Below are 16,622 nucleotides of genomic sequence, written 5' to 3'. Positions count from 1 at the left end.
TTCCACACCATACCATTTTGGGGATTAAGCCAACTTGAGAGAGATACCTAAAATCCTGTATTATGTTAAGTGATGTAAACCACATGAGGTAAGTACTGTGTGGTTCCACTTTTCTGAGGGACTTAGGGTAGTTAAATTCACAGAGACAGAAAGGAGGATGGTGGTAGCCAGGGGCAAGCAGGGGCAGGGGAGATGGGAAGTTGTTGAATGCATCTGGAGTTTCAGTTTTGCAAGATGAAAAAAGTTCTGGAGGTGGATGGTGGTGATGGTTGCACAACAAGGTGAATGTCCTTAATGCCACTGGACTGTACTCTTAAAAATGGTTAGGATGGTACATTTTATATGTATTTTCCTACAATTAAAAACAAAGAAAAACAAACATAAAGCCAGGCATGCCTTAGGGAATTTGCTTTAACCTAGTAAGTTTTCACTGAAATCACGGTGAGTGCATCTAGCAGTGTCCATATATTCTGTGGGCTTTGTATACATTCACCTTTCTATTAAAACAAATTTAAGAAAAAGGAAAAAGAAAAACAATTATATAGACCTGCAAAATGGCCTGCTACCTTTGTCCTCACCTATTATTTTTGCTAAGACAACTAGGTGTGTGGAAACTGCCTGCAAACTCCTCCCATCCTCTGCACTCCTTCCCCCACCTCTCCCCAAGTGACCAACATGCCAGGCAAATGTGCACCAGCCAGGGATGCAGAGGCCAGAGACAACTCTTTCAATCTTTGATAATGAGCACAGATGCAATTCATATGCAAGTTATTCTAATTCAGTCAAAGAAGAGCATAGCCAAAGCCAGAGAGGAAACAGATTTCAGGCCTAGCCCCCTTACAAGGCTCCCTAAACCTTCCACTCAGTAATTGGGGACAATGGAAGGAGACTGTATATGGACCAGATTCAAATAAAATAATGCAAGGGGCAGGAACGACGCTGGATGTAGCTCAGCACCCGGACTTGGCTCTGTACCAGCTTCAGCTCCGGTGACTAACTGCAGGTGTCTTGGTTTCCAGGGAATAATACTTGAATCTACTTCCTAGTCGCACTGATTTCCTCTTCCTGTTTTCCTGATGAAATATAGGAATGACTATTATGTCCTTTGGCACGCAGGGAGTATTACATAAGTATTGGCCATTATATAGACATAGAAAGCTTTGGAAAACAGAAGGCACCAGCCCCTCTGACTGGTTGGTTATTAAGATTCCTTTTTGTCACTGAATTAAAATTTCAGCCTCCAGTTCTGTTTAAAAAGTCTCACTACATCCTTGTAATTTAATTTATGTTTCAATGCCCAGGAAATAATGAATTCAAATTTTAGGAAGAAACCAATTTTACTCCTTAATCAGAAATAATATTGGATATATACAGGGGGTAAATGAGGAAGCAATGTTAAAGACATTAACAAATGAAGCACCAAATAATCTCTCTCTATATGAATTGTGAAGATACGTAAAATGCCAAACAATCACGGTCTATTCTGTGGGTGCCCAGCTGGACACCTGAAGAATAAAGCTTACACAGTCCTGCATCCCCAGGCCTTGGAAATGTACTTCCTAGGGAAGAGCATGAGGGCAATTGCTGTCATGTTCCGTCACTGCAGCCTGGTCAATGCATGGTGATAAAAAAGTCCACCACAACCTTCTGCCTTTTAAGCTATTTGACCTCTGAGCCTAGGTCCCTTATCTAGATAGACAACTGCACAGAGTGCCCTAACAAGCATCTGTCTTTGTCAAGACTGTAATTCATTCTCCTTCATACTGTCACCAAAGTGAACTTTCTAGAATGTGATCTGCTTTTATTCCTCACTTGCTTTAGACTCTTACTGGTGCTCTCCTGCTCACGGGATAAAAACAGATTCTTGGTGATGACTTATAAGGCCTGGCTGCAGGCTCTCTTCTCAGCTTGCTTGGAGGTGGCAGCTTGAGATCACTGCTCTTCACATGCCCTTGACCCATCAATATGTCTTCTCTCTTGGAGAAATTTACCTTCCAGGCAGCCCACAGCTTCCTGGGGACTATGCAATCATCCTCAAGTGAGGAAGTGATCCCACCGAGTTGGCCAGATCAGCCAAACCAACCCTGGGGGGGTCAGAGGCTGCCACCGGTTGGCCCTGTCTCAGAAATTCATGCTTTACTTTGGAGTCATTTGCTCTATTAGATGAGAGTGAGGGGAAGAGGGAGAGGGTCCAGAGAGAGAAAGAGAGAGAGAGAGTGAGAGAGAGAGAGAGAGAAAGATACAGTGAGGAAGGTGTGGTATAGATAACAAATATAACTGCCTTGAGTATAAGAATATATGAAGAGCTCCTGATGGTCACTTTCCCTCTGTGACCGTAGTGTTCTGGATGTGGCCCTCTGACACATCAGTGACTGAGATCATGACACAGGAACCCCAGCATTGGTCTTACAGAGTACAAGGTCACTGAAGCAACTGCCCATACCCACTGGAAGGTATTTCATCAGTGATAACTCACACTTCATGGTCTTCACGGCCACTTTCTGAGAGGTCCCATCTTGCTCCTTTAGATTTCCTTCCATCACAGACCCAAACTCTCCTGGAAAGTAAGACATCATCTATATAGATTGTGCGGAATTTTCCCCCACCACAGAAACGCTACAGTTCCCAGCTGCTGTTTTTATGTGGCCTGAGAGTGACCCATACATGGCAGCGGGGCAGAGCCTGCTGGGGCCACCCACATTGGCAAACCAGGAACACAAGCCATGCACTAGCTTCCTGCTTGTCACAAGCTTGGTTGGATCATGCTCGGCTTAGCTTGTCATTTTATTAGGAATTATAGCCAATCCAAGACACTTACAGAGCAACATGGAACATGTTATTGACATTTATAAAGTAGAAATACTATTATCATTCATCCTACCATCAGTTTGACAAATTAAATATGTATCTTTACTTTTGTTCCTATTTAATAATTAGGAAAGGGCCCAAAACAGTAAGCTTAAGAACTAGAGATAATTAGAGTATATAAGAAACCAACCAATAAATCACATGTTTTTCAATGAAGGAAGGGAATTAATATTTTTTAAGGGCCTATTGCATGTGCAAGGCACTGTAGAGGCCCTTTTCATATGCCAAATCTGAGTTTCAAAAACCAGTATTTACACATTTACTTTTTCAATTTAGTAAGTTATAAAATAGAACTGTTTGTCTTGTAACTTAAAGTCACAAGATGGTATTTTACATAATAAATACGTATTTAAAAAATACTGTAAACTACATACCTTCACCCAGGATTTTTCCAAGAATTAATAGATTCCTGTCAATCACAACATCTTCTAGTTTATTTTGCAGTTCCTCGCTGACTCCCAAGCTACGCACTATAAAGGAGTGAGAGTATGTATAAGAGCTGTCAGTATGCTCCCTTTCATTTGAATAGAATTAAAATTATATATACAGTTCTATGAAAGAGTTAAACATTTTCTTCATTTCATACCCGTGGCTCTCCTCACAAAAAGCCTATAATAAATGATCACAATTCTACTCTGATTAAAATGAGTAAAATGGATTCTTCAGTTCAAGATTAATTTCTGAAGGATTATTAAAATCAGAACCATGTTTCTCTTCCCACTATGCAGTAGCAGCAGCCAGCAAGCAGATTCCTGCAGGTTGGCAGAGTGGGGGTTTGGGGGGAGGTTGCCTTGATTTAAAGGAGGAAGAAAGATAGTCAAGGAGGCACTTTCTGGTGGAGTATTTGCTATTTTGTCCCTAACTATAATATAAAAAAGAGCCATGGGGTTACCTCCCCTGTCCCATGCCAGCAAAGGAGCCACAGAAACTATAGGAAACATTGAAAGAAGTAGCTATTGTTCTACCTATAGTATATGGAACCTCATTATAATGATATAACAAGTGCTAAATTGGGCACCTGGGTGGCTCAGTAGGTTAAAGCATTTGTCTTCTGCTCAGGTTGTGATCTTGGGATCCTGGGACTGAGCCCTACAATGGGTCTCCTGCTCAGCAGGGAGTCTGCTTCTTTCTCTCCCCTGCTTGTGCTCTCTATCTCAAATAAATAAAATCTTTAAAAAAAGTGCTAAATTGAGGACTCAGGGGGTGGGGGAGTGGAAAATAAGATCTTCTATCTATAAGGTATCAGTATGCAGCACCAACAGTAAGTGTTACCAAGAAGAGGAATTAACCATCAATAACTCTTTGGCAAATGATTCAGTTTGCTCCATAGTTAAGGCATGAACAAAGCCTTTGAAAGAAAAAAATGTAGGTAATTAGGAAAGACACATTAGCTCTTAGAGAAAAAATTTCACCCAAATGGTCCTCTAATAAAGGAAAGAAATTGGTCTCAATGAAGAATTTTTTTTAAATATAAGAACAGATATCTAAAAGTCAAAACTTGTAAACTAGAAAAGTAAAAAAAAAAAACAAAAAACATTCTACCTCAAACGAGTTTTTGTTTTCATAGCACCTAGTATTCTATCATAGTTATATTTGTTTTTTGTTGTTGTTTTGTTTTTGGCAAATATCCAGAAGCTTGAATTTGATAAATATTTGGACATACTTTTTACACTATTTCTTTATTAATCAAGAACACAGCTGTCTGTTTATTCTCACTCTTCACACTAGAAGGCTCCAGTTTGACTCCTCAAAACTCAAACCATAATTGTTATAAAGTATGCTGGCAAATTGTTCTGAGTTGGTTGCCACAAAAAAGCAGGAAATAAGTTCAGAGATATGTCAACTGCTTTGCTGTTTTCTTTAAATCTCTGACCTCTAACCACATCTTCTGCTATCACTGTGATGAGTTCCTGTTTGCGGTGTTAGGAGTCTTGAACCCTGGCCACTTCACCTCAAGGCCCGCTCTAGATTTCCAGTAAACCAGCCACCAGGGAAGCACATGGTTAGGTATGACTATCTACTTGCTGGTTTCTGAAGACTTTTTGCATGTTAAAAATAACCATTCTTTGACTCCTTTGGCTTTTGTTAGAAACCTGTCAATTAACTTGTTCTTTCTTTGCTCTTAACTACTTTAGCTTTTATCAGAAAAAGGAAATGAAAGTTAACTTACAGGTAAGTTCAATGGCTCGCCGACAGAAGGACTTCTTTGCTATATAATTGACAACTAATTCGGAGTCCTCCTCTGTGAAGGCGTTCCTGGGTGAATAAAAATAAAGACATCTTATATTATTAAAAAAGGGCTCCCTGAACAGGTGCTGATTCTACAAGAATGTCACCAAACCACTGTCTGTTCAAACGCCTCTTTTATGACAAAGGCATTTCCCATTGGGAGAAATAGTTTTCTTTCCCTAGCTCTATTTCAGGCTTACTTGGTGAAATCAAAACAATTCTGTCCAAGTACTATCAAAAACACAGAATAGGGGCATCTGAGTGGCTCAGTCGGTTAAGTATCTGCCTTCGGTTAAGTCATCTTGGAGTCCTGGGATGGAGCCCCACATGGGGCTCCTTGCTCAGTTGAGGAGCCTGCTTCTCCCTCTCCCTCTGCCCCTTCCCCTGTTCATGCACTTCATCTCTTAAATGAATAAATAAAATCTTAAAAAAAAAAAAAAAAAGAACACAGAACAACTGAGAAGTTCCCAATGGCCAAAGCTGTAACAGTCTGAGCAATAAAATAAACTAGTATTGGATTATAATCCAAAGTATAAAATGAATATCCACGAGTCCATACTACTATGATATGATTGAATGCATAAATGAGGTGTAGAGACAAAGTTTTGTAGAAGAACCCTAAATATTTTATGTGGATACTATGCCCTTCAAGGGTGAAGGAAGTAGAACTCCTCATCCTGGTAAGTGTGGGCTATGCTTGTTGACTTGTTTCCAAAGAGTACACTAAGGAAAGGGAGAAAAATAACTATGTCCTATTTAAGTGACAGAACTGATGCCAGAACCCAGCATCATATCTTCTAGTCTAGTGCCTTCCCCTCTGTATGCCAGGCTCCCTGCCACCACAGGGTTTTTGCATGTACTGTTCTTTCTGGCTATAATCCTCTTCCTTTTGTCTTTCACATAATGAATACCTGCCCCTTTTTAGATGTTAGTTCAGATCACTTCTGCAGGGAAACCTTTTTTGACTTTCTTAATGCAGTCAAATTCTCCCATCATACACTCTCACATTTCCCTTTATAAAATAAAGGATTTAACAGTTGCCATTTTATATTTATTTGTGATTACTGCGTGATTCTCCATTAACTGTAAGCACTCAGAAAGCAGGAGCAGTGCTTGCTTTGCTTCAGTCTTGTACCCAGGCTATCACCTAGGGGGCCTTCAATACATTTTACTGAGCTATCTTACAACTTTTGCAGAGGTTCTCTGTACCTGTTTCACAGTGAGCCACACCTTGACTCTGGGGTGCATTTCAGTCAACTCTATGTTCAGGATTTAGATCAGATTTTGTCATTTCTTTAAAACAGTCAGAATCTACATACTAAGATATAATAATGATAAGGATAGAGTTAGTAAGTACTGAAGGTACCCAACCCTTAAGACTAGGATGGGCACAAATAAAGGGTAGTCTACCCTCCACTCTCAAGCCCCCCTCCATGGCAATGGAAAGTCCTGGAGTGGAACATTATAGTAGCATTCCTAAGATGTAGCAATGAACAAAAGTTGCTCAGCTCCCTCCAAAACAGAGTCACTCACTTTCCCTCACTCTGTCCCATTCTAGGCTGTCAACAACCTGCCTTTTACAGAATTCTTCCTCTGTCCCACGAGTGGTAAACTGGATTTCGTGGAAATTCAAATTCACTACAGAGGCACTGGAGTAGAAAACTGAGTCAGAAACAAATTTGCATACATACCCTTCTTTTCCTAGCTTGCCTTCACATGCCTGCCCATTTTTGTTGATACTGGACTACTGCTATAAAAGTCAGATGTAAAGAAAATCAGAACAAGAACTTCTTTTACACTTGAGTGTGAAAATATAAAGTTTTTCTCTATTAGAAAACTAACTGATCACTACAGAAAATGTATAAAATATAGCAAAAAAAGAAAACGTAGAATCGTCCACACTTATCCAGAATTGCTGATGCTTTGGTGAACTTCCTTCCAGCATTTTTATCTGTATATGTTTGGTTTTTTTAAAAAAAGATTTTATTTATTTATTTGAAAGAGAGAGAGAGAGAGAGAGAGCACAAGCAAGGGAGAGGGTCAGAGGGAGAAGCAGACTCCCCGCTGAGCAGGGAGCTTCACATGGGGCTCGATCCCAGGACCCTGGGATCATGACCTGAGCTGAAGGCAGCCGCCTGACTGACTGAGCCACCCAGGTACCTCATTTCATCTGTTTTTTTAAAAAAGAATTAGCATTATTTTGAAGTCTTCCAACTAAAATCCTCATTTTATGGCAAGTCAGTTTGAATACTGAAGGCCTATTAATGCTCTCCTCCATAAATGAGCCCCTTTTAAGGCCAGCTTTCACTGCTGGCTGCCTCTGTAGGACTGGCCTAGGCAAGGAAACTGCCTGCCCCCAGGATGGACATAAGACAGGGCACCCAGCTGGGCACAACATGAGGAGCTGAGCCAGCAGGAGAGGCATTATGAGTTGGCAATAACAAGCACATGATAACCCTAGGCAAAACATTTGAAGCTGGGACACTTACCCAAACTTTGTCTCCTGGATTCTTTTTCTGATGACCAGAGAAATATATAAAACTAATCCAATCAAAACAAATCCACAAAAGCAGCCAAGGATGATGAGCACAGGATCTGTATTGCCAGGTGCTGGGGTTGACGAGGGGGCAAAATCTACCCAGCCTAGTAAAATACCAACAGAATCAATAATTGAAAACATTTCTTTGAGATCTAGAATACATAAGACATGTTGGCTTGTAATAGGGAAAGAAGACAGTCAAAAGCTCTAGAACTTAGTCCTTTTATATTTTGTGATCAACATATGCAGGCAGTCCTCATCTGATGGTGCAAGCAGGGACCATGCACAGTGATTCTAATAATCACTGGGTGACTTCACATCAGTTATGAATGTGTAAGGAATTGAAAAACATGGTAAAACTCATATTTACTCATATTTAAGACACTAGAAATATTGAGAATAAAAAATTGCATTTCTTTGTAAAATACTGATCCAGAGTGATTTGAATAGTACTTATGTTCTTCTGGTCACATAACTTATGATATAGCAAGAATATATTTTCTATGCCCTGGAGAATTCTCATACTCCTTTCTGGGTTTGGATTCATTCCCAACATTTTACCCTTTATGTTTTCAATGTTGTGTTTTCAATGTTGTGAGAGTTCCTTTATATGAAGATTTTTGCTAGTTTAACTTCCTCGGAGCCATCTTCTTTCTGGCATAGCCACTTAGCTCACGTAAAGTCACCTTCACCGTGTTCCCTGGCTGCAGAGCTAGTCAATCAAATGGCAGCAGTGTTTGACTGCTGGTCAGTTGTGTCTTCCATAACTCCACATTCAATTCATATTTCACTTCAACACTTACACTCTTCCTTTCTTTCCTGCACTTTCTTTGCTGCACTTTATCTTTGTTCACGGACTCTCTCTTTCAGTAACTTATTTTTATAAAGTCTTGTGTGGTGTGTTCCTGGGAGATAAGGAGGCAACATGGCTAGAGGTCTTACTAGATGCCTCTGAATAAGTTATTCAAATCACATGCATCTAGTAAGAGCAGTATCCAGCCACCGAGAGACTTCGAAACAACTGATAAGTCTAGCCATGAACACAATGCGCATCTGTTATTTATTTACATAGTGGTTTGTGGACTAGACAGCTAGAGGCGAAGTTTACACTTCACACAATTACTCACAGATAATACCTGATGGTAACTCAAGTTCGGACCACGTGATTGGGAAACTAGTGTTATTTAACCAAATTGTGGTAGCTGAAATGTATGTATGTTGGAATCATGCAAAGCAAGGATTGCCGGAATAGCCCAGCTTTGTAGAATGTTTGAGTTTGTTATGTATAAAGGTGAAAGCTCTGTCTTCTTAAAGTCTGATTTTTTTTTTTTTAACCTGTGCCCTTAGAAGCAGAATCTTATCACCTCTGAATTTCTACCAGGTAGACACACCTTGCTTGCCACCACCAGTTACTACTACCACACAGCCCATGGGCTGCAGGAACTGTAAAATGGTTCCATTTCAGCATGTTTGAAGGTCACTAAAACACACAGACAGGCACTCAATGACTCACTCCCAAGTGCTGTCTGGTACAGGTACAAAAATCATATTTGGCAAGAACTTGTAAATACAAAAATCACATCAATAGAGATGCCTGTGGCATGGAGTTTATGACAGCAGTTTAATGGGGGAGTGAGAGTCAGAAAAGGTGGATCCATTGGACTACAGAAGCAAGTACAGTGTTTGGGGCCACGGGGGCACCATGGTGGCACCTTGCCAGAGGACACTCCAACAACACACAGAAGGCAGCACACAGGCTTGACCACTTAGCTCAGTGAGCCCAATGCCATGTAAGGACAGCTTTGGTAGGCAATGATTCGTGTTCTGTACCAATTGATCACGAAAGACATTACCAAAGCTTGAGTGATTAATATCACAGGAAGCTTAAAACACAGGAAACAAACACTAGCACATAAATAAACAGAGCCCATTAAGAGTTCTACGGATGAGCCTCACTGCCTATCTATGTACACGGTCATGTAGACATCATTTAAACTAACCTCAGTAGGCCAAGTCCAATTTGGTATTCTGAAAGGACTAATAATCTTTGTCGTAACTTAATCCCATCAGTAGTAATGGTAGTGGGAGGACTCACAGGTCTCAGTGCTCTGGGGAGTGGTATATGAGAAAACTATCTTTATCACTGCAAAAATTTCCTTCGGTCTTTGTATATCATTCTTTTTTTTTTTTTAAGATTTTTTAATTTATTCATGATAGACATAGAGAGAGAGAGAGAGAGAGAGAGAGAGGCAGAGACACATGCAGAGGGAGGAGCAGGCTCCATGCAGGGAGCCCGACACGGGACTCGATCCCGAGTCTCCAGGATCATGCCCTGGGCTGAAGGCGGCTCTAAACCGCTGAGCCACCCGGGCTGCCCTTTGTTTATCATTCTTAACACCAGATGCCCCCGCCAACGGGTCACTGTTGCAATCAGAGCACCGCCCAGACTGACACATTCTATCAGCTGATAAGGAACCTGGCTCTCACCGTGTGGGGGGATGAACATTTTCACTGGGTCACTGAACGGCCCGACGCCCCCTTTGGTGATGGCAGCAATCCTCACTGTGCATGTCGCGTTGTGGACTTGAACAGAAATTTGAGCACGGCTGCCATTCTGGCCAACTTCTTCAGACAGCTCTTTCTGGGGACAGAAAAGAAAGGAAGGGAGATGAAATTCTGAGGTGCCAAGGGGACGTCGCCTGCTTGCCCACAATTCTTCTGAGGGAAGTCGTCCCACCCACATCCCAGGGAGCAGCAGCTGTGGTTCCACCGCATCCCTTCCTTACTCAGGCCATAGTTAACCAAAAGGTGGGCAGGGATGCAGAATGAGCTTACAGCAACCTCAGGCCTTGGAGCCTGGGCCAACTAAGGCTATGAGGGCATGGCACTAAGAATGGTCAGTAAAGAATCCCCTGGAAGGGAAGAGCATGCAGCAGAGGCAGCTGGATGGCAAGAGTTAGGCTTAGGGTTAATGCCTCCCCTAGAGATCTCTGCCCTCAGAAACACCACAGTATAAAGCCCAAGAGCCACACTGTACCTTGACATTGACTGCCTGCCAACTTCCCTGGAACCCACAGGCATGGGCTCCTGTTCCTTGCAATGATAAAAGTTTTGACTAAAATCTACTTTGAGGAGGACACTGATACTGTTTTTTTTCCCCCTCCTGTGTGATACATGCACAATTTTCTCAATTTCCAAAAGTCTGGTTTCACTTTTACTTATTTTGGTTTATAACCACTGCCATGCAACATGTGCCATTAAAACATAAGGGAAATGATTTTTGGAAAAAGCAACAACAACAACAAGAGCACAAGAAACCCAAAACCAGGCTTGAGTGCTTATATAACACTTTCCCCTTTGCTTCCAAACTTCAACCATGCTGTCCTATGGTGTAAGAAACTAATTTTAAGTTGGGGGCTGGCTTTTCAAATGGGAACTGGAGGGCTGGTGAAGGTTGAAATGAGGCCCCCCCCAGGAACATGTCTTTAATCTCTGCATTTTGACAATCTGATTTCACAGAAACAAAGAGAGAAGTGTCATACGGTATGGGTGTGGATCACAATGAGGAGGGGCCTGGTTCAGGTGGCAACTTTATTCCCTGGTCACCTTGTCTCCTGTTGATCACTTCTAACAGTGGTGCAGGGTGCGGTCAGCTCAGCCCTTAGGGAGAAGGCAGTCCCATCGTTAATGACCAAGAGGGTACCTGGGTCAGCCGCCCAGAGATTTTCTAAATCTAGACAAGCAGTGATCATCAGGACTCAGAAATAACCTCAGACAAGGGATAAAAGGGGAAAACAGGGCTTTATAATTTTTTGTTTTTTCTATGCCACTGGGCTGCATGCCAAGGAGATCTGTCATTGATTTTTTTTTATTAAGTCAACAAACAATAATTAAGATTTTTCTGTATATTTGGGCAATATCATTTTTTTTTTTTAGACATACAGCATTTTATTTATGGCAAACCCAGTTTTGACTATGAGTTTGCTGGCATTCTCTATTTAATTTGGAGGGGACGAATCAAGTAGAGCCATTCCATGGTCCAAACGAGAGCTCTGCAGTGAGTCCAGCTGGCAGCTGAGAAATAACATGTCTACTACACAGTTTACTACCTAAAAGCTCCTGATAGTGCAAAAGATGTCATGCCTGGTGAGGGCCACTGAGCCTGCTTCCGGCTTCATGCTTTTCAACTGCCAGGATTCAAATATAAGACATCATTTAATCTTGAGTTATCTCAAGATTAAAGGACATGCATAATTGTGAAAGAATTAAATCCCCAGAAGAAGAAGAGGTACTCTAAAACAAAATTGTCCTTTGGGAAATAAATGTAACAGTAGTTGATAATATCTATTCACATAGGTCCTATAACTTACTATGAAAACTCAGAGAAGGAACTCTGAAATTTCTACCTCTCATTCCTTAAGTTATTAACAATGGTATCATCATGGTTGCTGGTGTCATCACTCTGAATCTTGAAGTACGGAAATGATGTCAGCCACTGCTTATAGCTAATATGTTTTGGAAATACATTAAAAAATTTCCCATTTGAGGGCTGGAGCTATAATGCTGAAGTAGTGATTAGAAAGATGGATGATAAATATTATAGTAGAGGTGTAATCATTTTCTCTAAGAATATCCTTAAATGATAGTTTATTTATTTATTTATTTTAAAAGATTTTATTTATTTATTCATGAGAGATACAGAGAGAAAGAGAGGCACAGACACAGGCAGAGGGAGAGGCAGGCTCCATGCAGGGAGCCCAATGGTGGACTTGATCCCGGGTCTCCAGGATCACACCCTGGGCTGAAGGCAGGCGCCAAACCACTGAGCCACCTGGGCTGCCCCTTAAATGATAGTTTAAAAATGATTCCTGTTTTTATTTATGTATTTATTTTTGAGAGAGAGAGAGACTACATGAGTGCTCAAGTAAGATGGGGCGGGAGGGGGGAGGGTTGGGAGCAGAGCGAGAGAGAATCTCAAGCAGGTTCCACACCCAGCATGAAGCCTGACACGAGACTTGATCTCATGACCCTGAGATCATGTCCTGAGCCGAAACCAAAAGTCAGATGCTTAACCGACTGAGCCATTCAGGTGCCCCCAAAATGATCTGTTTTAAAAAATGGATGTAATTTATCCATATTCTTTTGATGCCAAATATGTAAAGAGAGGTGTGACCATATCCATATCCCCAAATATTTATTTGTTTGTTTATTTATTAAGATTTTATTTATTTATTCACGACAGAGAGAGAGGGAGAGAGAGAGAGAGGCAGAGACACAGGCAGAGGGAGAAGCAGGCTCCATGCAGGGAGCCCGACGTGGGACTCGATCCCGGGTCTCCAGGATCACACCCCGGGCTGAAGGTGGTGCTAAACCCTGGGCCACTGGGGCTGCCCCCAAATATTGATTTTGATTTTGATTTTGAAATTTGACAAAGAAATCCATTTAAAACCAGACACAAGGGGATCCCTGGGTGGTTCAGTGGTTTGGCACCTGCCTTTGGCCCAGGGTGCAATCCTAGAGTCCCGGGATCAAGTCCCATGTCGGGCTCCCGGCATGGAGCCTGCTTCTCCCCCTGCCTGTGTCTCTGCCTCTCTATCATGAATAAATAAATAAAACCTTTAAAAAATAAAAAATAAAATAAAAAATAAAACCAGACACATGTAGGAGCCACTCCTATGTGTATTATCTCTCTTGATGTCAGGGTGCCAAGCACAGAAGGTGTGGTCATTTTCCTGGCATGAGGTGGTCAGATCCTGGGGCACACGCCATGGGCTATTACGTCTTTCTCATTCTGTGAGCTTTTCATCTTCAACAACAAAGGCCTGGAACCTCAAGGACTTAAAAATCTAAGAGCCTTTTCAGGTAATAATCAGATTTATAATATGATATCTGATTACAACTTTACCTACCCAGAAAACACGTGGACCGTGCTTGCTGGGGAAAGTAATAGCACATCTCTGGAGACACAATTTCTTTCTTCTCTTAAGAGGTACTAGAGTTAGGGCAACTGCAGAGGTATTGGTTTCCAGTTATCCAAAGACTTTAATATCTCCAACCAACTCTGTAAGAATTCACAGCTCTGTAATTCATAACTCTAATTTAGAATAAGGCCCAGGCCCATCCTATTGCCTCAAAGAATGGTGACATTCATGGGAAAGCACTGTGAGATAAAAGTTTCTGTCATCCTACAACAACAAAGGTGACTTGCTTAGCAGGCTTCACATTCACAGGGGTTTGTGCAAAACTTGCATCTTACTCTTCAAACATGCCCTGTTCCTATTTCTTTTTGCTAAGAGGCCACAGAGTAGAATTTAAGCAAGAGGCACTGTATTATGAAGAAAGCCAAGGGCATCTGGGAAGGAATAGTGGGCTCTGAAAAGCACTGGCTCTCAAGTCAGTCCAGCATGGGTTCTTACCCCATTGCTACCAATTCTAAGCTTTGTGACTCTGAGTAAGTTAATGAACATCTCTGAACTTGTTTCCTCAAGTAAACATTGAAAGTAATAATATCTTTCTCAGTGTTTTCTTAAGGTTTATGAATTCCTATAGGTACATCAGTTAGTGCACGGTCTGGCACACAGTAAGTAATCAATGGTGGTTATTATTATTCCTATACCACCTATAAAGTGCTCTATGTGGATCACCTTTCCCTTTCTGTGGTCCCTCTTACAGAAGTGACCTTGCAGTATCTTTCAAGTCTTGATACATGAGAGAAAATGATCAAGATTGTCTAGTTCCCCAAACCAAGAAGTTTATTTGACCGATTAAGAGAATTTATCTCCACTGTAGGTTTCTCCTCTAGACCAAATATCCCATCCATCCTTGATCATTCCTTGGGTTTCAGAAGTGTTCCAGACCCCTGGCTGGCCTATCCCACGAGAACCTCACTTAGTCCTCATACCTGAATGTGACAGAAGCTCAAATCCTCTGTGAGTGACAGGGAGCAATGAGAAAAGGAAGAGGCAGCGGGCACATGCCAAAATCCAGGCATGCATCTTGTCAGGAGGCAGTGGTCTAGGCCTGAGGAAGGAATCCTTGCATGTGCTGTGGCTTTTCTAGGTCTTTAAAGAGGTTACTTCTATATGTTGTGTTGTCTCTAGACCCGTAATAATCTGCTATGAAACTTTCTTCTGATCTAACATCTCTACCCTTTCCAAACACAATTAAGCCAGCATTAGAGCCACAATCCCATAATAATGAGCTTTGTAAGAATAACACATATAAAAATGAGCCCCTGTTTAACATATGGGCAATTCAGGGTCAAAATTAAACAGCCTTATTTACCAAAAAATGTCAGAGACTTAAACTTACCAGTATATACTGTGGATCTTCCAGAAAGGGGTATACTATACAATATTTTACAAACTTATTTGCTTGCTGAATTCTTTTCTCATGAAAGGTCTACAGACAACTTATAGGAGTGGGAATGGATGGGAAATACTACTCCAGACTCATCAAAAAGCTGTCCCATCACAGAGGGAAACTCTCCAGCTGGCATGGATATCACTCAGGTCCATGTATCAAGTCCAGCATCATAAATGCCTAGAAAACAAGGTCCTCTGCTCGGATGGTACAAAGATGAGCAAGACATGGCCCCAACCTTAAGGAGAATAGATTGCACTTGATCCCAACTTTTGGATCTTGAGCTTGGGTTTGGAATGCAAGGGATATAAAGAAAAATGGAAGAATAAAAGGTCAAGATATAGTAAATGTGCATACAGTAAATATCAGGAGTTTCCTAGTTTGAAAGTGATATACAGGGGGAGATAATAACCCACCCAAAGATAACTTCCAAGAAAACTCTGAAACTGCCTACAAAAAACCGCCTTTGTTAGAGTCACACCTGGGAATATCCTCCAAAAATATCCAATTCATTGCCTTGCACAGAGAAGATATACCTTTAGTTTCAGTTTTCTAAAAATGGAAATGAGAGGACAATTCTGAGATGAAGTTGTGTTTAACTCTTGCTCTCCTGAAATGAAGGGAGACAGAGGTGACGGGTACAGAGGTCATTTCAAACCTCACTTCGGGCAGGGGCTTTAGGGTTCTCCCAGGCTTGGCTTTTCTTGAGTGTTTTTATTTACCTCCAGTTGTGGTCCAGGAGCTTGAATCTTAGCTGCCCCAGAGAATGTTATCCTAAGTAAAGTGAGCCACTGAGTCCTTTGTTGTCACGAGACCATCACGATGCACAAAGTATAGCAAGAGTACAATGCAAATGAGGTTCTCAGTGGGGTGATCCAGCATCTCTGAGGAGGTAATGACTGGAAAGGTCACAGTCCTGACTGTGGCAGTATTGTTCTCACCGCACAGGGGACTGTTCTGAACAAAGGGCGACCAGAAGGCGCAATGCAGCGGGGCGCGGGTGGCATTTAGCGCGTGAGGTGCTCCTCACCCTTGCCCCTCAACGCGCCTCAGCTCCAGAGATCCCTGCCAAACAAGCGGCTTTCACCCACGCTAGAAGGAGACGTCAAGGATACTTTTTTTTTTTAATTTTGAACTTTTTTAATGCACAAAAAGAACATCTCAGAAACAGAACAGTTACTGACTTATTAATGATGAAGCACTATATAAAGAAGCCCCCTCCTCACTTAGTAAATAGGAATATAATGTAAATAGATGTGAAAGGAGGTGAAAACTTTAGGATTTAGTGCAAATCCTAAAGTTGTATACGACATTCATACATGGCTTCTTATCTCATAGCAATAGTATTTTCATAATGATGTATATGACATTCATACTTACTGGTAAGATGCTTTAGACTCAAAAGTTTAACAAAAATGGTGGAGAGGTAGTTTTGCCAATGCAAGGTGAGAAAAAAGGCTTTACTTTGCTTTTTTTCCCTTAAACATCTGTAACCATTTCACTTTGTTCTAATTTTCTTCTGAATTAGCCAAGACGACAATGATGGTTTTAGAAGCCAATTCCAAAACTCTCTAGGAATGGATTCCCCCAACTACAGGATGACCTGCAGCTCTTTAAACAAACT

General features: G+C 41.4%; 1 protein-coding gene across 1 annotated transcript in view; it reads right to left on the bottom strand.

The window, feature by feature from the left end:
• Positions 1-16,622, bottom strand: part of MERTK (MER proto-oncogene, tyrosine kinase) — a 111,274-nt gene that overhangs the window by 19,824 nt on the left and 74,828 nt on the right. Inside the window, exons 9-13 of the mRNA XM_025453956.3 lie at positions 10,124-10,277; positions 7,587-7,740; positions 5,039-5,124; positions 3,243-3,338; positions 2,477-2,557 (exon numbers count right to left, since the gene is read on the bottom strand). Of these exons, the coding sequence (XP_025309741.3) occupies positions 2,477-2,557; positions 3,243-3,338; positions 5,039-5,124; positions 7,587-7,740; positions 10,124-10,277 (571 nt within the window). The remainder of the gene's footprint in view (positions 1-2,476; positions 2,558-3,242; positions 3,339-5,038; positions 5,125-7,586; positions 7,741-10,123; positions 10,278-16,622) is intronic.

Source organism: Canis lupus, chromosome 17 (genome assembly GCF_003254725.2).
Source record: "Canis lupus dingo isolate Sandy chromosome 17, ASM325472v2, whole genome shotgun sequence".
Taxonomy (NCBI): domain Eukaryota; kingdom Metazoa; phylum Chordata; class Mammalia; order Carnivora; family Canidae; genus Canis; species Canis lupus.
Note: the sequence above shows the minus strand (reverse complement) of the source record. Positions and strands in the feature narration are given on the sequence as shown.